Consider the following 25280-nt stretch of genomic DNA (forward strand, 5'->3'; position numbering starts at 1 on the left):
AAACTCTTACACTGTGGCTGTAGGGTGAGATTTTCTCCAACTAATTTCCTATTTTGCTGCAGTAAAACTGCCGGAACACTTTGGTGAATGGTAGATGGATATTCAATTAAAAACTTCTGTACTATGAACTTAGAAAATTAGTAAAACACAGATTAATTTTAAGTATGTTTCCTGTTTTCAGTTCTATAGTATGGATATTGTTCTATTTCTAGTTATGTTTGTTTTACCTACCTGCATCATCAGTGAATGACACTAACATCAGATTAAAAGAAAATTAACTTTTTACTCCCTGCTGATTCCTCCAATAGTTTTAAAGTTGAAATGCAAACCAAAATACAGTACCATTGGCCTTTATGATTTATATTAAGTGAAGACTGTCATTTTTCAAATACCAAGTACCCTTTGCTTTTGATTTTTCATTAGAAAAAGTAAATTATGCTTATATTTACTTTGCAATAGACCAGTTATGTTGCATTTACTTCCTGTGTCAATTTAACCCAAATAAGTAGAAGAAAAGCCTGGGTTTTGGTTTGTTGTTTGTTTTTTTTTGGGGGGGGAGGGGGTTGTGGTTTTTTTCAGGTTCACCTAGGAATTGTGCTGAATTTTTCTAACGTTGCCAATGCGAAAAAGTAAAAAAAAACCTGATACAATAAGATATTTGCCTCATATAGCAGAAAGAAACAATAAAAATTTAAAGCAGCATAGGTTCCTCCTTCAGTCTTTTGGGTTGCTCAGTATTTCAAGTTCCTTCTTCTCTTACCAGAAATGAGGGATCTAGTTGGGTCCTTAGAGAAATCCCTGCTACCCTCCCCAGCTTCAGTTGCCTGACACTGATGTTTTTCAGCATGTATTGGAAAATGCAATTGTACATATATTCCAGCAACATAATTGTTTCTGATAATTTAGGATCACAGTAGGATCTAAAATTTTCAGGTTTGTTTTTTTTTTGTGTTTTTTTTTTTTTAGCTAAAGTATTATAAATTCTAAATAGTTTTTCTGTGGTTTTTTTTTGGCTATTTTATTCATGCTCATTGAGAATTAAATTTGTTTTCAGTGTTATGAACTAGATACAACTGAATGCTAACAGAGTTATACTGAGAGGCTTTTAATTCAAGACTTCTTGCAGATTGATTGAGAAGGGGTAATTCACACAGTGAGGTGAGCCCTTGGTACTCCACTTGATATTGACAGAGCTTGGGGTAATTCATTTCTTATGTGGAAGTTCACATCTCACAACATTAGATCCACAGGGACCTGTCCATGATGGCTTGAAGAGGAAAAAAATGACAAATGTCATTGAAGCTGTTGAGGAGAAAAAACAAATCTATAATGAGAAACAGTTCCACATGAAAGATTCCTTATGAAAGATTCCTCAGTTGTATATGATTTTCCATGCCCTTGTTGTGTTTGATTGGCTGATTGTTTTTTTGTGGGGCATTTCCTCTCCCCTCAGCTTCCCCCCCCCCCCCCTTTAAATATACTTACTTGTTTTTCATAGAAATAGGTTTTCTTGAGTCAAGTGTCTTTAAGAAAAGTGCATTAGGCTAAAGAAGGGAATCTGTGTTACGGAGTAAATATAGTGGTTTTCGGCTTAAAATACTCATGGGTTATTCATTCTGTAAGTTTCCTATATTAACAAAGAAAAGTAATAGATATACCTGTAAATGAACTTCCTTTTGGAGGCTTTTGATGTACATTAAAAACAGGCTTGGAAATGCCATATGAAAAGGCCTGAGAGCTTTTGCCTTTTCAAAGGAATTTTTGTGCTTTAAAATGTCAGAAATGTCAAGTTCTGCCTTTACTGTCTTGTCAGAGGATTCCCTAATAACTTCTTAAATGTTAATTTAAGAAATTTCTCAGGCAGCAGTTAATAACATGGCACTGCCTTGAGCCCTTGAGGATTTGTGGGGAGGGGGTTAAGGAGAAACATGCAAATAATAGTTTATGCATCTATATCATCCCATTGTTTTAATGAAGTTATTTGCATTCAAAAAGTTTTTGCTATCCATTTCCAGGGTGAGAAACACAGAGGTCTGCCACAGAAAATATATGGACTCAGTCAGAGATCAATATGATCAAACCAAAGCCGTTTATTATAGTGTATCAATTCTTTTTATACTGTTTCTCTGCCTCGGCTTACAATAGCTTGCTGTATTATAATCAGATACATTTTCTTGTAATACACTGCAACTACGGTTACATTTACAATAGCTCACTGTATAATATTTGGATACATCTTCAATAGCTCGCTGTAGTATAATTAGATACATGTTCAATAGCTTGTATGATGATTGAATACATATACAATAGCTCAGTATACTATGCTTTGATACATATTCCTGCAGCACACAGCAACTAGTAACAATAAGCGTATGAGAACTTAACCTTTAAAATTTGCTAACAGTCCACTGTTTTGTATCTTAGCACAGTCCAGTTTCTTCTTATCTTGCTTGCACTGCTACTTTTGCTACTGCTACTTTTGCTTCTTTACCCACGTCCTCCTTCATCCTCGGTTCATGTCAAGCTCCACGTAGGCACTTGCTGACTTGGGAATGTGGCCATTCTTTGCTAAAAATCCATCCACAGAGGTCTTTCAAAAAGTTTGTTTAAAAGAGTGAGAGATACTTGGAAACTATTATAAACAACTGGCTTCCTTTTGTGTTTGAATGAGACACAAACTTGTCTAGTGATATCTATAGCTTTGGATATCATAGTTTGGGTTTATTTAACTAGACATATGACATTCAACAAGGGATCTTGTCTTTTATTGACAAGAACATGGAAGTTGTAGTTTGAGGAGCAAGTTGAAAATTTGAAGGGTAAAGTACTGTTTCCATTAATTCTTCATGTAAAGCAGATATTCCTGGGGCCTAGCAATACACAAATTGGTACAAGGAAGTAGAAAGAGGTTCTTAACAGCCTTTACATTTCTTTGATTTTCCCTATTAGTTAAAAGAGGTTTTCTTCCTACTGTGCTGGGAACTGTAGGATTGGGACTGAACAGCAACAGGACTGAAGGATTTATCAGTCTAAAATGAGACAAGAAGGCAGTAAGAAAGAAAACTTGCTTGAGAAATCTCTTTATATTAGATTGAACTAGGAAGCCAGATGCATTTGAGTACAAAGATCTGTTAGATGAGAAGACAGCTGATTGAAGCTTGATTTTCACATTCTGGCAATAGTATACTTACTGTGCCCCAAGAAATACAGGGTCTCCGAGGGGTCTAATGCCAGAGAAGTGTCTGTTGCTTCATGGTGCAGATCCTGTAGCTAGCATGGGCTGTGCACGGAGCAAGGGGCAGAGAGGGGGCCCACACAGCAGCCTAGTGGCAAGCAGATTGACTACAGTAAGGCCCACTGATCGGAGAAGGGTTTAGATTATACAGTTCTAGTTAACTTGTTCCCCAGGAGATGTCAGAAGGAAGGAGGTTCTCCATATGGAAATAGCTGCCCTGAGGCCTCACTTTGGCAAGAGCTGTGAGAGACAGAGGTTATTCCAGCATTGCTGATTTGGACCTTCCATGTTCTATTATGCTATTCCCATCATGTTTCTGGGGCACTGTTACCATTCTTGTGGTGTGGCTACCCCATACTTGGCACTTCTAAAAGCACTCATCTCAAGATTTCTTCACTCTTCATGTGACCTTAAAGGTGACAAGTCCTTTGCCTTTTCCCAGCAAAGAATGTAAGCAGTGAAATTAGTTCTGTTTACTTGTTAATGGCTGAAGCACTGTGTTAACTAATTTTACCAGAAGCAAGCCCCCTGTAATCAACAAGCCTCTTGGCCCTTCTTTGTTAGTTCTTATGTTTAAATATAAATGAAGACTGCAACAGGATTGAACTGGATCTTCCCTTATAAAGGCTTATGGTTTGTTGGTTTTTGGTTTGTTTTTGATACAGATCCTTGCAGTTGTGTTAACTTTGTTTAATTGCAAAGCAGGATTTGAAAGATCACTGTTTCTATGAACTGAATATGAAAAAAAAAATTAAAAATCTTATTTCTGTCTTTGCACAGGAAACTCATGCTGAGAATTTTCCCAAGTAATGACAGCATTGTTTCAAAAGCAGCTTCAAAAGCAGCTGTGAAGCTGCTTTTTATATAACTTTTTTTTTTATCAGTTAGTTTTGTCTAGAATTCAAAATGATTTTATAATTCAAAAGAAGAAACATTTATTAGCACCATATATCAAAAAATAATAAATGTTAAATTTTAACAACAGGCATAAAATGGCTGCTACCTCTATAGGGACTGTGACTTTGTGTTAATATCTTATTCAGGTTGGGTGAAGGTTTGTTTTTTTTTTTTTTTTTATTAAGGTACAATGTACAGGACCCCATAAAAATTGAGTTGCAGGATTATTGTCAGTCAACACATAGCCTGAAATAATCAGTCATTTAATTAGAGCTCTGACATTTATTAATATATTGTTGTATTGAATTGTGTTTACTTTTGAGCTTGACATTCTTTTGATATTTCCATAGTGAACTAATTTCAGTAAATAAGCTAGTCTTTTTAAAAATATAATTGTCCTTGGATACATTTAACTAAATCAAAAGATGTTTATCACAGAGTCATGGTACAGCTGCTGGAGATAAGCAAAGAAAATCATGCTAGTGTGCTGGATTTATTTTTTATCTAATGTTTAGGAACAGACACATTCCAGGAAATCAAATATGTGCTCGGTTTCTGGCCTTAGGCCTTTTAAGTATGGAAACCTATTTTCAGGAGAGTACAATATGGATTAAGGTTCTAAGGTTGTTTTTAGTCATGTATGTAGTTTCAAACATCCCAGTGAAGTATCACTGCTTGCTTGCTTGCTTGATTGATTGCTTTTAACCTGTTGATTTAAACCAATAGGTAAGCCCAGGCATGCAAGATGAACTTTTATCTGAATATCCTCAAACATCACAAATGCCCTGAATCTCAAGCCTATTTTGCATGTTTACAAATAATTCTTTATAGTGGTGTCTAAGGAAAAAAAGTCAGGGCGCCTTACAAGATTAATTGTTTACTGCTGTGCAGTTTCTGTAGTCAATGGCATACAGAGACGTGTATGATCTAATTCAGCTTATATTGATGCATTCTGTTTAAAACTTTATGCTGACCAGTTCCTGCATATATTTATTCCTTTACAGACAACTTGGATGAGGAGGACAGTTATTAAAAATTCAGAGTGAGGCTGAAGCTCCAGGATTTTCATTCACTTCTTCAAAATCACTATTCCTGTGTAGGGGACCCAGATACATCCTGACTGCTTCTCCTGTTTGCAATCTAGATCTTAATTCAGCAGTTGTATCTTGAGGCCCTGCCTAATGGCATGGCTATAGAATGTCCTCACTGTGTTGTTGCCATAAGAATACTTGAAGGAATCCTTTAGGACTAAAGTAAAATAGGTTAGGTTTATAGCTAAGACTCCTGCTGTTCTGGAATACAGAATTCAGAAGATATTTGATCTCACCGTGGATGTGATAAATTAATATTGCTCCCTTATATACCACAGCATTGAATAATTAGAGTCTACAGACATGTTTTTGAACATGTATAGGTACTTTTAAAAAACAATTACTTTGTATTGAAATCTTGGTACCTATTTCAGGTGGATATGTCCAAAATATCAAGGGTGCTTTATGAATTTAGTTTTTTTTTTTTTAATATGAAATGAGTATTTCTGGGGACTAATCAGAAGACAAAACTCCAACCTACCAAACTAGGTGTCTCTCACCTAGCAAGTAGAGGCTGAGAACCTTCAGAGGGTTACTTTCTCTGATGATGACTAAAAGGAGACAAGGAGTGTGGCCTTGCAAGATTTAAGGAAATCCTTGTTAATACATTATCACCAGTACATACCCAGATAAAATATCTCCATTTCACTTGGACATGTCTCGTTTATTTTAGTACTCCTAATGTGATCATTTCTGTGTTGTAACTGAATTCTTGATTATGGCTAAAGGGGGTATTCTTGGATTCACATAATGAATGCTTATTGTATTTACTGTTTTAATACCTATGGCTGATTGTGTTCTTTATATATCCTTTTTTATATCCTTTTTCATAAATTTAGTCCGTATCTGTTAGCCTCAGTACTTGAAGAGTTTAGATGATCACTTAAGTAATTCTGCCCCAAATATTCTTTATAATTTAATGATCAGTTTTCAGATGGGAGACACTAGTGCAACTGTTGCGTAAATGTTTGTAGCACTTCAGTAGTATAAACAAAGTGAAATTCAAAACCTTATCAGAATAATGATATATCTTTGTTTAAGCTACCACTTCAACTCAATAAAGTGTGAATGTTGTTGAATTACTGTTGTCTTTGTTAATACTGTTGACTGTTGGCGTATACCCACAAAAGACCCCACTGCAGACATGTTCTTGAGTCTTTACATTGTGTGGCTAATAAAAACATATTATTTTGCATCTAGACACCTTGGAGTGCAGAAGGATCTGTAATAACCATGAAGGTCATGGTCCCCTGCTGATGCAAAAGAACTCCTCCATTAAAAATAATGGAGATATGGTGATTTGTTTCAACAGAGAATCTGCCCTTAGATATGTACTGTTTTGAATGAAAATCTGTCAGAAAAGATTTTCTGCACATGCGGTTTTTGAGTCATGCAACTAACGCTACATGCCAGTGTGTGAAATAAATAGGCATGTATTATTGGCAATACTCAGCATTTGTCTTCAGGCTATGCAGTGTTAATTAAAAATGCTTGTTTTCACTTAGTGGAGTATTAATAATAATACGACAGTACTTGTAAAATTTTCCATATGTTAAAAGTGCATTGAAATAGGAGCTGGATATTTCTTATAATATCTTCACAAGGGAGCCATATAGTTGTTATTATATATATTTTACAGAATAAAACTCTAGCTGAGTGCAGGAAAACTGAAAGGAGTGAGCTCAACTGCATGACTTTTGAAATCCAGAGCCTAGAAAAATGTGCATAATTTTCCTAGCCATTTCTTTAACTCAGTCACCCTGTACAAGAATGAACTACTTCAGGATAGACTTGCTTGTTTTTAAGTACAGCAGTCATGAGAAGAATGTTAATTGACAAACAGATGCAGAGCATTGCAAACACAGGCATTATCTGCATTACTGGAAAGTGGAATATTGCATAGAGATGTTTTAATAGATCTTTTAAAAATATTAAATACAGAATTTTGCAGCTGTAAAAGTATAATCATAGTGTAGATCTTGAACTGTTACTGTTGTATATCTGAAATGGAAGTCTGCAGAGGAGTATAAACTTAAAGGAGTAATTCAGCATTCAAATGTACTTGGGCCCAATGGACAATACCTTACAGAAGCTGGACAAAATGGCACAAGGCCATTCGTATTTAGAAGTATTTAGAGTAGACTTTGTCATCAGGTGTCCCCCTGACTTTAACAGACTGTACACAATTTTGAAATATTTAAACCCTTGTAAGAAGGGTTGATCCAGACAGTAATGTGTTCTTTTGATGTTTAAATATCTAAGAGAATGAGAGTTTGCAGTTTTGAGGTTACCCACGTTCTGAGCCTGTCCACATTCTATAGTCCAAAGCTGCTTTTTACAGTGTATTTAGTTCTTGGGGAAAACACAAGGTGAAGAATAAGTTTAATTATTATTAGTTTTGCTTTCTAGACATTGTCTATTGACAATTACATTAAGAGTTTGCAAATGAAGTATTTTTTCCTTGTTCACTGCTCAATATTTTTATGCCCCTTGCTGAGTGAGGTTATTTCATATTAGCTGCCTCAAAGATTTAGGTTTGCTTAAAGCGAGTTGTATCATTAGTTGCCATCTTTGAAGTTACAGCTTACTAGACAACTTAAAAAAAATCCCAATATTTTACATTGATTTTTGTCATCTTAGAAAAATAGGCTCTAAATATAAAGCTTTTAAAGGATGTGCCAATGTGGAACTGCATTTTTGTCATCTGAAAATCCATAGGCATAAGATGAGTTTTATCCACAATGCTTTTACTGGTCCTGTTTACCTCACAGTTTAGAAGGGATTGATTTGTTGCAAAGGCTGACAATAGCTTGGAAAATGTAGTAGAAGAGTCATTATTTACTTCAGTTCATATACAAGCATTGGTATGAAATATGGTCCCATTACTATGAAATAGAAAGTCATTATGTGCCTTCAGGGATTCCTTGATGGTTTCAAAGTGAAGTTCAGACCTCCCTCCAAGACCCGTGTTTGACCAGCTGTTCCCTGCAAAGACTGTGAGCAATTTCAGAAAAGTAAAGTAATAGGAAAATTTCTAAGTCACTCTGAATATATAAGCTTTATCTTTTGAAGTAATTTTTCCTTTAAGTTAAATATGTACTAAACATTTCAAGGCATTTATTACATGACACATTCACTTTTAATGTAAAAAGTTCTTTCCTGATCTTGTCTAGTCTTTGCTTTAGTATTAAGGATATTGTTCTGTTCAAATACATTGCTACTTTTGTTTTCACTAGTATTTATTTTAGTATGATTAATAAAATGGGAGTCATGTTCATAATAATAGACTCCCTAATGTACTATAATTGAAGCCCAAATACCATAACCAGTATACATAATTATTTCTTCAACATTTCTGAGAATCTGGTCCTCTCCCTGGAGGTGTGTACTGACTTAAAACTTCATGCAAAGATACTTTCACTGTTTCTGGTTTCTTTCCTTTGGACCAGGGCAGTCCAAACTAGTGAGTAATGAATGACTTCTTTAGAGAAACAAAGTTCATCAGACATTTTGTATTTTCATATAGTTTCTGTACGAACATGAAAAAAAGATTATTCAAAACAGCTAGTAGACACAGAAATACTAAGGTAATATTGTATAGAAGAAAGGTTGGCAGTACAGTAAAACTGTTAATTACACTTCTCAAATAACTAATAATGATGTAACCACTTTGCTGATAGATATAAAAAAAAAAAAGGCCAAGATTGTTTGTAAGTATACAACTGATTCTCTGAAGAACTCTCAAAAATCTTCAGAACTCAGTCTTCTATTGTTGCTGAGAACTAGTGTGCTGTTAAATGAAGATATTGACCATTTTCATTGACAATGAATGTTTGCATTGCAACATTTTGAAACTCACCTGTTTTGTTTTACAGGGGTAAAATAATATATGCTGTAGACTAAAGCAATACCAAACTGCATTGCGGGCATCTGAATTTATAAATGGCTATAGAAACATAATATGATTTGTCATATGAATTTGGTGATAATGGATTGGCATAAATAATAGAATCATATAATGGTTATAGTTGGAAGCAGTCTTAAAGATTATCTAATTCCAACCCTGCTGCCATGAGCAGGGACACCTTGCACTAGACCGCGTCACCCAAGGCCCTTGAACACTGCCAGGGATGAGGCATCCACAACTTCTTTAAGCAACCTGTTCCAATGTCTCACCACCCTATTACATTATATTGCCAATAAAATAATTATTACATTAATGCTGTTCCATAAATAACCCTACACTATAAACAGAGTATTACAGCAATTCAGAAGAAAAAAAAAAAAGTGTTTAATTTCATTTGGCTATACTGCTAATAAAGCATATGTTTTGATTCAGCAGATTATACTTATCATTAGAAATTGGCATTCTGTAAATATTGTGGTACTGGTTCCTGAAATGTATTAAAATTCAAAAAATTCCTTAAGCATATATGATTTAAGAAATGCTGTGATGAACTGAGACCACAAAGAACATGCTAAGAGATCACAAATAACTGTTGTTGTGTTTTCTGTCGTATTTATTACAGACAGACAAGAAAGAGAGAAGGAATGCCTTGAATGTTGCAATAGACAGTATGTGCAAGAAGACAAGAGACCTCCGCAGACAGGTAAGCAACCTGGGGAACTGAAAAGGTAGGAAAGGAGACTTGAGGGATGCTTTTCCAAATTTCTTCTTTCAGGTTTTGTAGAACTGCATTTTGAAAATAAAGATTTCTTCTATGTTAAGAAAATACTGAAGACAATTGCACTATTCCACAGAATATATGCATGCAAATTTTCAGAAGTAAGGGGAAAAACCCTAGCAAATGATACCAGCTGAATTATATGTATGTACATAAACAAAGCTCTTCATGTGTACGTGTCTAAATATGTATTCGCTTTAGAAATATACTGGTAATGCACTTTGGACATCAAGAGAAATTTTATTTTAAATAAGATTGAATTATTACTGATTGTTGGAACAGATACCTTGAAAGGATCATTGAGTCACTATGTCTAGTTCTATACAGTTGTAAAAACTCATACAACAAAAAAGGGTCCTTGGAATACCTGGTTCACAGTCCACACACCCATTTTTCATCCCAATATCCTAAAACTAATGTAACACATGCACCAAAATCTACAACTTCAGTGTACTGCAGACATTGAACAGTAGACATTAGCTGTGTTTAAATCCTTTCTCTTCAAGGAACATGTTTGAGAAAAATTGTAAATTATGTTGAAAGTATAAAATGTGCCACTTCAGAAAAATGACCTAGAAAGCCAGCAGTTCTTTTAGCAAGGCTGCCCCAAACAACTATATGAAACTTTATGGCTGCACAAAACATGAGCACACACTGCTTTCATGCTTTCTCTAGCTGTGGCTATTTGTCAGCTCCCTGATGGAAGAATATCCCTCCCAACTTTGTGAACAGTCCTAGAAGCTAGCCTGTGCTTCAAGGTGATGAATAACTTCCTTCATGTCCCCCAATAATCAACCACAGCCAGCCTTGAAAGATGATATGAATATAATATAAATCTAGTGTCTACAACTAACTAGCTATCTAATTTCAGAAATATGTTCAGATCAGATATCCAGAATCTTAGATCACAGGCTCAGTGTGTCTAGGAACATTTATTTCCCTTCTGTCCTACCGTCATGTCCATTACTTAACCTTATAACAGTTTACTGACTCTATTACAGTGTTTAAAATCTACTAAATAATTCAATTTGTGTGTTTCTAGAAATTTTTATAAAACGCTGAGGCTGAATGTAATCATTCCCAATTTACAGTCAATCTAGAACCAGTAGTTTTCTCAAACCAGAGTAGCTGTATGCTTTCTTGACATTTTCCACTGGAAGGCATTTATGAGAAATACTTAATCTACTTCATCCTGTTCTGTATTCATACATGTGAATTGCATAAGAATTGTTTTAGAAGGAGTGCTTACTACATGTCTAATTCCTGATCTGGGAAACATGAAATTGCAAATTCTATGCCTGCAGGTATTGCAGTAGTCTTACTTGCTTTCACTTACAACATTCATTATTCTGCCTCTCAGCACATGAACACTGTTATTTGGTGTCGTGGTTTAAACCCAGTCAGGTAACTTGTTCACTCACTCCCAGTGAGTGGTGCCGAGCTGACAACAATCGAGGTCCGTGTCCCCCCCGCACCGGGGCTCTCCCCTTCCCCGCTCCTGAAGGAACGGGGAGGAGGATCAAAAGAGTGCAACTCCTACGGGTTGAGACAAGAACAGTCCAGCAACCGATGTACAACACAAATCACCACCGCTACCATCAACTACAACAATGATAAGGGAAAATAACAAGGGAAGAGAATACGATACCACCGGCCAAGAAAACGAGTTCCACCCGGAAGCCCGTGTCCTTCCGGGTAACTCCCAGTCACCCCCCACCCCGGCCATGACGTGCTGTGGTATGGAATACCTCCCTGGCTAGGCCGGGTCAGGTGCCCCATCTCTGCTTCCCCACAGCTTCCCCTCTTCCCTGGCAGAGCATGAGCCTCACAAAGTCCTTGGTCAGGGTAAACATCACTTAGCAACAACTGAAAACATCGGCTTCACCAACACTGTTCTCAGGCTGGAAGTCAAAACACAGCACAGCTACCACAAAGGAAAAAAAGAAATAAAAAAAATACATGACTGCTACTGCTGAACCCAGGACATTTGGTCTACGGTTACAGCTTTTATAATACTTAATTTTTTTTTGAATGGTATGGAGCACCACAGCTTGTCTCATATAAGGCACTCATACTAGGCTTGGGGCTAAGATGTGCACAACGTAGTTAGATTTTAGCCAATTACTGGGATACCTCTGCAAAGCTGGGGTTGAAGATGAAACCATATGAAGGTATATTTTTGAAATCTCTTCAGTGTTATGTACAATAAACAAAACTGTCATATAAGTGCTGATGCAGTCACCAGCTGACAATGAGTTATGCTATGGGTCCCTATGGAATGTCTTTGTAGACCACAGTAAGTAAAAGCAAAGGAAGGCTTCTTGTATCTGGCAAGACTCAATGGCAAAAGTAAGTATCTCAAGAACAGTGTATTCTGCAAGTTTTAAAAATCTCTGTCTTTTCAAATGAAGTTATTTGTATTCATTCAGGAACTTGGCCAGCACTTGTGGGGATTTTAAACTATTCTTTTTTGTTTTGATTTGTATTGGTATTGTGCCAGAGATGTAGCATGTCATTTCTGTGTGTGCAGTTTTACCTAGATCACTGCTTCCCTGCCTAGTAGAGCTGTATGAATATTTAGGAAGAAATTGCCTATTCAGTCCAATTTCTACTTCTGAGAAATTACCATACTCAGTTCTTTCCTCCCAGTTGTTTTCCAGCATACCGTGAATAGACTGCACAGATGTTCCTCCTATTGTTGCTCCAGAGTTTTGGTTGGTTGTTGTTCTTTTTTTTTAATAGATGTGTTATTCCTGATGATATTCTTATATTTCTGTGTTGCTTTTTCACCATGGATAGCTTTTTCTGGACATAAAGAAGATTGCCTTCCTGGCATTCCTTTGAAACAGCAGAGACAGAGCCATCAATAAAACTAATCTTTAGTTTTTCCAGGACTTTTGCCAATGTAGTCTTGTGAAGCAATAGGCAAATAGAGGCAAGCACTGTTTTCTGTACTCATCAGGATACGGATACTTAATAGCTTTGTAAACAGCTTCTGGGATTTTCTTCTCTACCCTCCACTTTTTTTGGACAACCTTATGCCCCATCTTTTATAAACAGCATGTTTCTGTGTTATTTTTCAATGCACTTCAATATCAAAAGAAAAAAGCTCCATGCTTCCACTTCTGTAACAATCTGCTCAAAGGGTAAGAATAAGACCTTGCAACTTAAATATTAATTTGTCCAATATCGTTCTCCCTCTATCTTCCCTCTTCTGATGGTGTCTCTTTTACGTAGAGGTATGAGAAAAAAATTAATTATCGCACAGTAACTTCCTTAGTTACTTAGTTCCTTAGCCTGCTAACACTGCTGGTGCTATTCTTTGTCACTTTATGTGTCTCCTGGTATGGCTACTTAGCTTTTAGCATTTTGCTGTAGAGGTGGCCAGAGTCAGAAACAGACTTATCGAATAGTGAAAAATTATTGTTTTAATTAGGATGAAGAGAAATAGATACTGCTTCAGATACTCCTTTTTTCTTTTGGCTTTTTCCTTTCTTTGTTCTACATTGTATTTCTTCATTCTTTAATGCTGTGCAAGACATCTTTTGAAAATCTCAGCCTCATGTATTGCTACCCATAGCTGAAATGGGAACATAATTTCAAACAGGTTTGTATTCAGCAAAGACACAGCATTATCTTGTGTTTTAAGAAGATGCTTTTTACCTTTTAATTGCAGGAGAGAGTATTTTTTAGAACAAAATAGTAATGACAATTTATATGTGAAAGGCTAATTAAACCAAGTAAACCAGTGAAAAGCTGCAGCAAAGAAATATGTGATGCGACATTATATTAGGCTGCTGCTTTGAAAATTGGATGCCTCGAGCTCGCCACAAATGTGACTAAGGTTATTGCAGTCACTGGTTCTCAAATAATCAATGAAGGCTGCAAAAGTCCTACAATCTGGGCTATGCAGAACACAAAAATGTTTCTCTTAGTGTAATGGATCACTGGCCATGGATATGGTTTAACAGACTTCTGTTTCTGATTATTGTAAATTGAAATCTTAATTTTTAAACTGTGATTCCACAAATTAAAGCTGGGAATGTGAACATGACACTAAAAATCTATTTTTGTCTTGGAAACCTATAGCCTCTGCCTGTGAAAATTACTTTTGAGAACATATCCAGATAGTATATCCTAATGTGGTAAGTTACAGTAAGTCAGAAGGTAGATAAAGGTTCCAAACATAAGCTTACCTGCATTTTTTGGAAGAGTTGTTTGTCACATGTGCCTGGTGAGTCAATGAGAACTGGCTTTAGAAGGTGAGTTTACCCAAAATCTAGTGGAGGAATTCATATCTAAATCTTGTCTTGATAATCAAATGACTTATCTACTATTATTTTTGTTGTGCATATTCACTGCAGTACCTGCAAGGACAACAGCATGAAAAAGATTGTGGTTTCTTACATTTTTCTGGCTGTGTGACTTTTTACTTCTACTGAGTTTCACATAGATATATTGGAGCAAAATGCCAAGTAAAACCACCTCCTTTGGCAACAATGCTGTCAGCATTTAAGAGCTTAAAAAAAAGCCTTTTGTGTTCTTTTCTGTTCCAATCCATATCTTTTCCATATATTGTAAAAATTTTTTTGCAGTAGGAAATTCAAGTTGAAACTTAATAATTTAGTTGCATTGCACGTATTGTTACAATTGGTATATTTCTTGTAGTGTTCTGTGATTAAAATGAATGATTGCCATGTGTGGGTTTATAACATGGAATTAGGTGATGTAATGTCCCAGTGATCAGTTGTAACTTTCCATGAAGCCTAATCTCAGAGATGTAATTTGTTCTTCAATAACTTTATAAGTTCAAGAACAACTAATTTAAGTAGAGAAAATTGAACTTCAGACACATTTATAGTTCTTGCTCTATTACTCTATGTTCAGGTGGCATAATCAGTAATCTTACTGGTATAATTACCATGAAGACTACCATTTTGTAAATCAAACTGTATTGCTGGGTTTTCCAACAATGTTGAAAATATTTGGGTAATTTTGCAACTATGAAAACATGTGGTGTGGACTGTTTTCTGAGTATAAACATAATATTTTCTTTATAAAATGAAACAGCCGTCTCCCTTGGCATCTGAACTTCAAGAAGGAGTACCCAGGAGACATTTAGGTTTGGTCTAACAGTAATTTTTCATATGTGGAATCATGCTGTTCATCAAGGAACATGAATATTTGTTTGGCTCCGTTGATTTCAACAGAAGTACTACATGTTTGAAGTGTTTTATGTATCTGTGCTCACACACACATACACTCACACCTACAAACTGGCATATTTAGGTAGTGGGATATTAAAATTGTCCCTAAAATTAAATAGTTTTCTGTGTAATAGATAAATTGCAACTGCAGTAGGTTTCAGACACATAATCTTGGAAATAATGCAGGAATACAGTGTGTACAGGTTTATGTTGTAAAATGCTAATAGACAGTAACTACAGTAGGCTTTAATAAATAGTCCACTTAGCAGATACTAATGTAATGCTTTCTTTTGCAGCTCCGTAAAGCCATTATAGATCATATCTCAGACTCCTTCTTGGATACCACTGTTCCACTTCTAGTTCTCATTGAAGCTGCTAAAAATGGGAGAGAGAATGAAATAAAGGAATATGCTTCTATATTTCGAGAACATACCAGCAGGCTTGTGGAGGTACGTTTGATGGAGTTGCACTTTTTTTGAATATATGGTACAAGTGACTTGCTGCTGTACGTTTCCTTTGCTGGTAGATACCATAAAGCAATTAAGCCTGACATTTCAAGAAAGAATAGATGGCCTAGGGTAAAGTAAGCATACTCTATTTTTTATATAATGGTATGGAGTAAGATAGTGGTTTTATGGTATTGGCATTTATATAGTATTTCACTGCATGGAAATTAGGTGGTGGGGAATTCTATTTAGAGAAATCAGTGTAAGATATTCAGTGGGAACTTGATCAAATGTGTGGTTCTAAAGAGTATTAGCTCAAAGTGTTCAGAAACTGACACCCAAACTATGTGAGAGACCAAATTAATGTTAGTTGTTTGCCAGCTTTCTCACTTTGAAAATTCATAGCCTGTTTAATGATATGCTGAAGAGTAGCTGGTGCTGACACCCAGTTGAGAGCCGTGAACCCTCTAGCAAACTGAAAGCATGTTCAGCATTGCTGAACAAATTCGCTCGCATACATTGTATACTCATTTCTAAAATATATACTTATTTATTACTTATAAATGACAGTCATAACTTAGCAATTTGCAGATAGAATCTGGGGGAGATCTCAGTTTGTTGGAAAATCAGTCTTGTAAATGTGACTAAATATTTACTGACTTTAACTCAGTCAAACTGGAGATGGAAACTGCTGGAATACAGAAGTCATGGATTTTGCAGGAATATTATCTCAAGTGCCTGTAAGGAATGCATTGCTAATTTTTGTGGATTTTTAAGTTTTTAGTGCTTTTGTGTGCAGTAATGCAAAAAAATGGAAAAAAACCAATGAATTCACTCTGTGGCTGAAAATTTACTTAGAAAAAGTATTTGGCTCATAATGAATTAATTAATCTTGGGTGGTCTACAGATAATGAAAGGCAAATAGGTGAATAGCTAAAGTAAAAGTAGGGTATTGTATTTATGTTTCTCTTCATGGCTATGTAGTTACAGAGTAACACTAGTTATCATTCTCTGATTTACAAGAGTGTCTCATTTTGAACATGCTGCAAAATCATATGAAAACTAAAGCAGAAACCTAAAGTTTTGAAGGTTTTAAGATTTTTAATACTGAAACTACGCCAGGTTGAAGCTTCTAGATTTTTCGCAAGGACAGATCTCTGAATATCTGATAACTTTACTGAATTTGGAATTGAGGGCAGGTCAGCTGAAATACCCAAATCATTATTTTGTAAGACATGAACCCAAAAATCCAATATTAATTTCCTTTCATGGGTTTGAATTTGTTTCCCAAATGCAAATAATAGCTGGCCATCAGGCTAGGTTTGTGACTAAAGGGGCTGATGACTGCCCCTGATACGCTGATACACTGACTAAAAATTCTACAAGGACATGTAGCAGCTGCCTGTGAACATAAGACTGCCCAGAAGACAGCTATCCTTAGTGATGTTGTATAAAAGGGTGTCTATTAAATGGTAGCCTTACATCATCTTATTCTATGTATAAATACACAGACTATGTATTAAATATAAATATTTATATTTATCTTATGATGTAATGTGCTGCATACAGTGAAGAGAATGTACTTTTAAAAATGTTGTAAGGAAGTAGCTTTCAGAGAGATTTTACCCAGTACCACCTTCTGTTGTTGAATTAGTTATTCCAGATTGTTGCTTTACCGGTGCTTTTATCGTATGGTGCTAATGAAAATGAATATAAAATAAAATTGAAATTATCTAGAACTGAAGTATCTTATTTAAAAGTTGCTTAAATTGGTCTAATGCACTTTCCAGTATCCCTAAGTAGGAGCTTGATTTATGGCTTTTTGATAACCTGTACTGCTACTCTCCAGCAAATTAATTAGTAGTTGTACTTCATCCATCAACTGCTAGCCTATCAGGCTTAAAATAAACAACCAGAAATCAAAAAAATATTAACAGCTAAGCAAGCAGTCACAAAGGGGCTTTGTATGTACAAGCAGATTTATCTGATTTTTAAGAAAAATTCAGTCATTTCTGACAGCATATTCAAAGAGAAAGAATTATGGCAGCTGTTTTGTGAAAAGTGTAATACAAATTCAATTGATCTAGAAGGATTAGTATTTAAATAAATCAGAGCTGTAAATTAGAAGCATATTTTGGTTTAAGTGGCCTGAAGCCTGTTAAACTGAGAGTATGCATATATATATATTTAAATTGACAGTTATAGAGCACTGCACTACTGCTTTAATTTGTCAAGGAATATAACAAATAGATAGACTTTGATCTTAGTCATCTTAGTTTTCACGCATGTGCGTACAAATACTTCAGTGTCCTAGGTTTGGCTGTAACAGTTATTTTTCTCCTTCTTTGTAGCTGATGCAGTGCTGTGTTTATGACTTTAGTCTGAGAACAATGCTGATAACACACTGATGTTTTTAGTTGTTGATAATTAGTGCTTATCCCAATCAAGGACTTTTCAGTCTCTCATGCTCTGCCAGTAAGGAGAGGCACAAGAAGCTGGGAGGAAGCAGAGACAGGACACCTGACCCAAAGTAGCCAAAGGGGTATTCCATACCACAGCACGTCATGCCCAGTAACTGGGGGGAGTTACCCAGAAGGCCCAGTTCACTGCCAGGGTCGGGCTGGGTATTGGTTGATGGGTGGTATTGTGCGTTACTTGTGTTTATTGGGGCTTTTTCCTTTCCCCTTTTAGTTTTATATTCTTTCCCCGTGTTAATTCGCTTATCATTATTATCATTGGTGGTAGTAATAGTAGTTTTGCACTATACCTTAGTTACTGGACTGTTCTTATCTCAACCCATGAGATTTACATTCTTCATGTATGGAGCTTGGTTTTCAACTGGACATGGTTCTGTGGGTTATGGGTACTCCATAAAAATCAGGCACAGCCAAAAGTGCTACTAAAATAGGGAACCTGATTTTGCAAGAAAGATAGAACAGATAGAAAGGAGATGAGTTGGCTTTGAATCCTCACTACTTCTATTATCCGTTTGTCTATCAAATAATTTACTTTTTCTTGGTGAAACTTATAATGTATAAACATTACCTCTGCCCTCTGTGACAGTTGCCTAGTCTTTTGCCAGGGATATGTTTCATTTGATAATACCAATTTAAAAATGGAGGCAGGACAACATATTGTAATAAATAGATGATATTGCATCTTCAAAATAATCAGTAAGCCATAATTTGAATCAGCATAGTTTTATTACCTACTCGAATATGTCCTTTATTGAAACTAGGTGATCTTGAACATCCCTTCCAACACAAACAATTCTATGATTCTATGACTCTCAGTTGTAAATAAAGCTGTTGTTGCCATATTGATAAAACCATCAGTGCTTAATTTTCTTTCCATGGTATTTCACTTGATCCAGTAATTAGCAAAATAAAATTCTGAATCTGGTCCACAAGGGCCTGAGTATTTATATAGTCAGATCTCCAGTCACTTAAAAATCAGTTTTAGTATTGCAGCCAAGCAAGTCCAGTGGTGATAGAAAATGCAGTGATTCTGGTATTACAGGGTTAGGATCTAAATCTATTTTTAAGTAAAACCATTGATATTTGTGTTGTTTTTCTATTCAAATTAAAGCTTGTACTAGCAATACTGTCCCTTCTCCACTCCCCAACCCAACAGTATCACTCCACTTGTTTCACTTGTTTTGTCTTTCTTCAAAGTTGAAAAATTCGGGTAGGTATTCTAGATTTCATTTTGTTGGTGTTTTTTCAATGTAAAACCTTATTTAGCCCATTTAATCTTAACCCAAGATAAAGAATCCCCAGTGATGATTTATCTTGATTAACTGCCTTCCTCTTCTTTGACTAAATGACTGCTTTAGTCTGGAAGTCTTAATTTCTAGATGGTTGAAGTGAGGCGAGATGAGTTGTACCATGAGGTTGGTCTATTTTGAGACATACATTAGGTTACATTTTCTTGTGCTCCATATAACAGTTTTTAATCGGGTGTATCTTGTTTTTTGGTGCATTTTTTTTACATCTGTTTTTGAAAGACCAAGGATGTTTGAATAGTAAGTTATGATATCGCTTTGTATATAAATACAATAGACTGAGTGGGACATTATAAAAACAAAAGTTCATTGTCTCACAAAGGTTTCTTCAACAATGAATTTGATATGGATATTAGAAGTACTACTGGAAATATCAAGAAAGATTTTTGGTGGCTTCCGTTTTAATCTGAAAAATAAAACTTCTCAGAAACAGTAGATCTTGAGGAACATGCAAAGTTAACTGAGCTAAGCTAAACTGCTCACTACAGTGATTCCCTGCTCATATTGTAATTTAAGAAACAAACAGTATCCTCATAGGCCAGTGGCCTTTGTAAATAAGTTTGAGGATTAAGATCTGTTACAAGTATCTTTCTCCTGAATTAACATTTGGAAGTTGCAGTCTTTCCTTTCAAAATTGAGTCAAGACATTACAATATAATACAGCTCAGGAGCATGTTTATGAATTCAGTGAAGTACAAAACACGAGTGATACAGAAAGTCTGAATGCCACATCTGGGACAGTAATGTTTCCAAAGGTAGTAGGTAATAATCTTCTTCCTTTTCTTCTTATGTTTTCTCTCTCCTAAGTTTATTAACTACTCTGTGCTCTTACTCAAGATGTTCTAGCTTGTGTTAAAAAATGCATGCACTTGGGATGTTAGCCACACTCAGCAGGAATATTAGATGGTGCTTTTTGGACACTGCTAGTACTTGAAAACCTCCAACAGTGGCAAAGAATATGAGATAGCTTGGCAAATATCTTTGCAGTATTATAGCTGCACAGTAATTGCCCAGAACAGAATCTCTTAGATGTGAATGTGAATAGTATCTTCTGCTCTGTGGAGGAAGTTAAATAGTCCTAGTTACATTGTAAAAACTAAAAAACCCCGAAACATTAAAATGTCTACTTTGGCTATTATATTGAATCCTTCCCACGTATGAAATGGACACTCCACAGCTGAAGTATCTTCATGAGTAGCAAAGGTCATATTAAAGATGCTTCAGATGGAGTTTATTCTAGGCTACAGTGCCTTATATTGCTCATATACTGCATCAAATATTTGTGAGTGTGAATATTGATTTTGTGACATTGAAAAACTAGGATATATTGAAGAATGAAAAAAGCAACCAAATATGGGTTATGATTCTGTCTGTACTTGATGTCTTTGCCTGTGAGCCTTGGCTAAAATAAATTCCCCAAAGATATGTTTCTGTTAGAAAAGGCTTGTTATTAATTGGAATTAATTATTCTAATGCAGCGATTTTGATAAAAATATTAAAAAAAAAATACTTTGAGATTTCACACATTTGGCTTTGCTTTGAAATGCCTTTACATTTAAAATGTTACAATTAAATTGCAAATCTAATTGAAATATTTGATTATATGGAAACATTTTCGAACAGTCCTGTGTTCTAGGGAATTAGCTCTGAATATAACCACTATTTAAAATTATGACACAATAATAATGAAAAGCCTTAGGGGACTTTGTTGTGCTTTACAAGCTTTTTGCCTTGTAAGACATGCCTGGTTTTAGTGAATATAGTGTTGCAGCCTGTGGTTCACTTCTGCCAAAGACCAGAACAAATTCTGGTATTGAGAGAACAAGTATTAAAAGTGAACAAAAGAGGTAAAAAGGAAGAATGAAATGTCACATCTACAGAAGAGCAAAGCAGGTCCTCTGTTACTAGAAATTTCTTGTTTGGGAAAGCTGACAGGCTGTTCTCCTGAGCCAATCTATAAAAGAGATGTAATGCTTTCTGAAAGGAGGAGTGATAGGCTGGGTGAACTTAAGATTAAAAAAGGAATTTGATGGAAACGGGGAAGAATCCTCTGATTATCTTTCCTTTTGGCACAGATGCAAATCTCCCACTGCAGCATATAAAGGTCAGCTGAATGAAGCAGAGGTTGAGAGATTTAACAGGAGAAGCGGAGGTGATGATGAAGTGAACTTTGTGTTCTTCATCTCTCAGTACATGAATATATCATACTCTCTGTAGTTTTATCTAATAACACTGACTTCAGATCTACTACTTTAATACATAAACTTAAGGGTTTAGCCTATTGCCTATTTGTTGCCTTTGTTTTTTTTTCAGTTTTGAGTGTACCCAATATGACAATGCTGGCTTATAGGAATTAGGATTTCAAAGGTTGAATCTGTTATGAACAATGTACAGTAACACACAACACATATATTTAAGTTCATCAATGTTGTAATTTGTTGATGTAGAACAGCAAAGGCATACAGAACATAGAGTGTTGTTAAAAAAACAAGTTTGTGAGTTTTTAAAGATTTTCAGTGCAGGGAATCCAGCACATATTTTCAATGTGAAATCTTGAGTTATAAATATATATATATGTATATAGAAATAAATAAGTTTGTCACTTTCTAGTTGGACAAGATGCATAGGAACAAACTATGTGAATACTGACAGAATCTTAACATTAAGGAGGGAAAAAAAAAAAGATCTTGAATAAAATAACTTGCTGGCTCTTGTTACTTCAGTTACTTCTAAAACTAGCTTTTAAAAAGATAAGACTGATCTCCCGAATGTGCTGGGAGAACTTTCCTTCACAACATAATTTGAGTCCAGGCACTCCTTGCTTAATATAGGGCTTCTGGCCCCCTACGTGGGAAGGTGGCCTCTGTCTCTGGATAGCAGAGCACAGCAATAAGAATAAGGAAAATACATTTAAACAATACCAACTGGAGAATTCATAGCTTTTTGCCATTTTACCATGATCAAACTATTGTGTGTTGAATGACAGCAGTTTGGATTGGCACCTTTTTTTTAAATTTAAGTATACATATTTTTTTAGTTTGTTGGTTTAGAGCCTCTCCTACTTACTAAGAGCTGGACCCAGAAAATGTGTTTGAATTCATGTGAGCCAAACTCATGGAACTGCTCATCCTTCATGGAAGTTCTTCAAAGGTAACATTTGCTACATTTGTGTTTCAGTAGCACTTTGGAGACACCAAGAAATATTTGGGTCCCTACATTTGGGAAAAAATAGGAGAGAGATAAACTGTAGAAGGAGCAGAATGGGAGAATGAATCTGTTATGGATCAATGACAGAACCTGAAATAAAACAGAGATAAGAGAATTTAGCTAACTCAAAATCAGTCACCATTAGACTTAGTTAAGAATGTACATGTAAGGATTTATCTGAGTTAACTCCTATTTGGAAAACCGTTAACTGGTGCAATTTCTATAAAGAAATTGAAGTTTGTGATATACATAGATATAAGTTATTTTTCATTTAATGCTATTACAATGCCATTTGGCAAACTATGGAAGAGCTCATGTGGTACAATGAAACATTTTCAGGGTTAAATGTGTTAAAATGTTTGCAAAACCCAGCATGGTGGAAATAACAGTAAGTATTTTGTAAGCAAAATGAATCTATATTGATAATAACTTAATAAGCATGGTACATAAAATCGTTATTTTTTCTCAAGCAAAACACAGGGCCACTGGGTCTTGAACTAAAGCTTTCTATATCTGCCTCTTGTGGAAAACAGTTCTGCCAGGACCCAGTTTCAACACAGAATCTGCAACTTAATCATGATAAGTTGCTTTTCATTTTCTATACAAACAGTAAATATTTCTCTTCAAGTACAGCGGGAAAAATCTCACTACTTCAATCTAGTTTATTGACATACATATAAAAGATGATAGCTCTCACTTGCCACTTGGGCAATGGGAATAAAACTACTTGCATTCTGATCAACCAGCAAACCTCCATGTAACACATCCAATGTAACACATAGTTTCCTGGCAGATAGCAACTTAATCTAAAATAGAATTTAACACTCCAGTAATGAATTTTGATTTACATATTAAAGCACTACATATACAAAGTCCTGTTAACTGGAAGACTGTCATTTTACTGAGCCATTGAAACACAAAACTACTTCTGACTGTTGCAAAACTCCATAACTACATGCATAGAGGTCAAACTGACAGATTATTGGAACATCTTTATTAACTTTCAGGATATCAGAAAAGAGCAGAATCTTTTATCATTCTTCTTAGGAGCATAATTACAAGACAAGAAAAATGAATCCTGTTATGCAGAAGTTTTTAGTTTCAGGCAGTTCAGTGGTGAGGAATTTGATCCCCAAATACAAGATCCGCATCCAGAGGTTGTAATTTTTTTTTTTTTTTTCCTGGCACTTTTGTTCTTACTATTTTTCTTAAAACCATCATATGCTTTCAGTGGTATAATATTTAAACATATCTGTGTCATAATAGCAGTTTAAGACTCTAAATTGAAGAATATACTATCATCCCTATTTTTGCATTACAGTGTAACTTCTATCATGTACATAAACATACGCAGTAGCCGTCACTAGAATGCAGGATCCTGTTGTACAATGCGATCTGTGGACACAGAACTTAAGTATGGTTTTCTGCTTGAAACAGCATGTATCTAAGTGTGAAACATGAAGCAGTTAGCATATAGAGATATGCATGCAGAATATTGGTCAGCATTTGGGAATAAAATGTACCTGTCAGCAGAGTAGGAGGACATTTTTTGTAAATAAGATGAGCACTTTCAAGCAGGACCAATATTTAAGACTGGGAAGTGGATTTTCATTACATTACCGTATTTATTTACAGAATCAGTCTAACCTTGATAAATTAACTCTCCTCTCATCACACAGATTTTATTTTGTAACTCTGTATTTAGCTAGTTAACATAATGCTTTGTTTTTGAGAGGGAAATCACCTTCGGTTTGCTAATTTCTATGTATCCTCGGTTTAGAATCATAGAATCATAGAATAGTTAGGGTTGGAAAGGACCTTAAGATCATCTAGTTCCAACCCCCCTGCTGTGGGCAGGGACATCTTATGCTAAATCATATCACCCAAGGCCTCGTCCAGCCTGGCCTTGAACGCTGCCAGGGATGGAGCATTCACAACCTCCCTGGGCAACCCATTCCAGTGCCTCACCACCCTAACAGGAAAGAATTTCCTTCTTATATCCAATCTAAACTTCCCCTGTTTAAGTTTAACCCATTACCCCTTGTCTTGTCACTACAGTCCCTAATGAAGAGTCCCTCCCCAGCATCCCTATAGGCCCCCTTCAGATACTGGAAGGCTGCTATGAGGTCTCCATGCAGCCTTCTCTTCTCCAGGCTGAGCAGCCCCAACTTCCTCAGCCTGTCTTCATACAGAAGGTGCTCCAGTCCCCTGATCATCCTCGTGGCCCTTCTCTGGACTTGTTCCAACAGCTCCATGTCCTTTTTATGTTGAGGACACCAGAACTGCGCACAATACTCCAGGTGAGGTCTCACAAGAGCAGAGTAGAGGGGCAGGATCACCTCCTTCGAGCTGCTGGTCACGTTCCTTTTGATGCAGCCCAGGATACGGTTGGCTTTCTGTTTGTGTGACTCAGAATTCCCATTCAGCACTACCATGGTTTTGTTTCACTTTCTTACTTTCAAGAGAGATCAGTGTGCAGTCTGCCTCTTCAGGCAGGGTTTAGTTAAAGGCACTTTTATGAAATCTCAGTAGTGAAGGTTCCTTTCTTGTAGGTTCTTCATTGCTGCAGTTCAGTTAAATGCAGAGATCTAAATAGATCCATTTTAGCAACCCATCTGCTGATTAAGCTAGTTTTAGCGATTCTGTAATTAGGATCATAGAATCGTAAGATAGTTTGGATTAGAAGGGACCTTCAAAGGCCATCTGGTCCAACCCCCTGCAATGAGCA

The 25280-nt window shown here is 35.8% G+C and overlaps 1 protein-coding gene across 1 annotated transcript in view; it reads left to right on the forward strand.

The window, feature by feature from the left end:
• CTNNA3 (catenin alpha 3) overlaps positions 1-25280 on the forward strand; it is a 453492-nt gene that overhangs the window by 251761 nt on the left and 176451 nt on the right. Inside the window, exons 6-7 of the mRNA XM_062633965.1 lie at positions 9753-9833; positions 15412-15564. Coding sequence (XP_062489949.1) covers positions 9753-9833; positions 15412-15564 — 234 coding nt within the window. The remainder of the gene's footprint in view (positions 1-9752; positions 9834-15411; positions 15565-25280) is intronic.

Source organism: Pezoporus occidentalis, unplaced genomic scaffold (genome assembly GCF_034315485.1).
Source record: "Pezoporus occidentalis ecotype Australia unplaced genomic scaffold, CSIRO_AGI_Poc_V1 ctg41, whole genome shotgun sequence".
Classification (NCBI taxonomy): domain Eukaryota; kingdom Metazoa; phylum Chordata; class Aves; order Psittaciformes; family Psittacidae; genus Pezoporus; species Pezoporus occidentalis.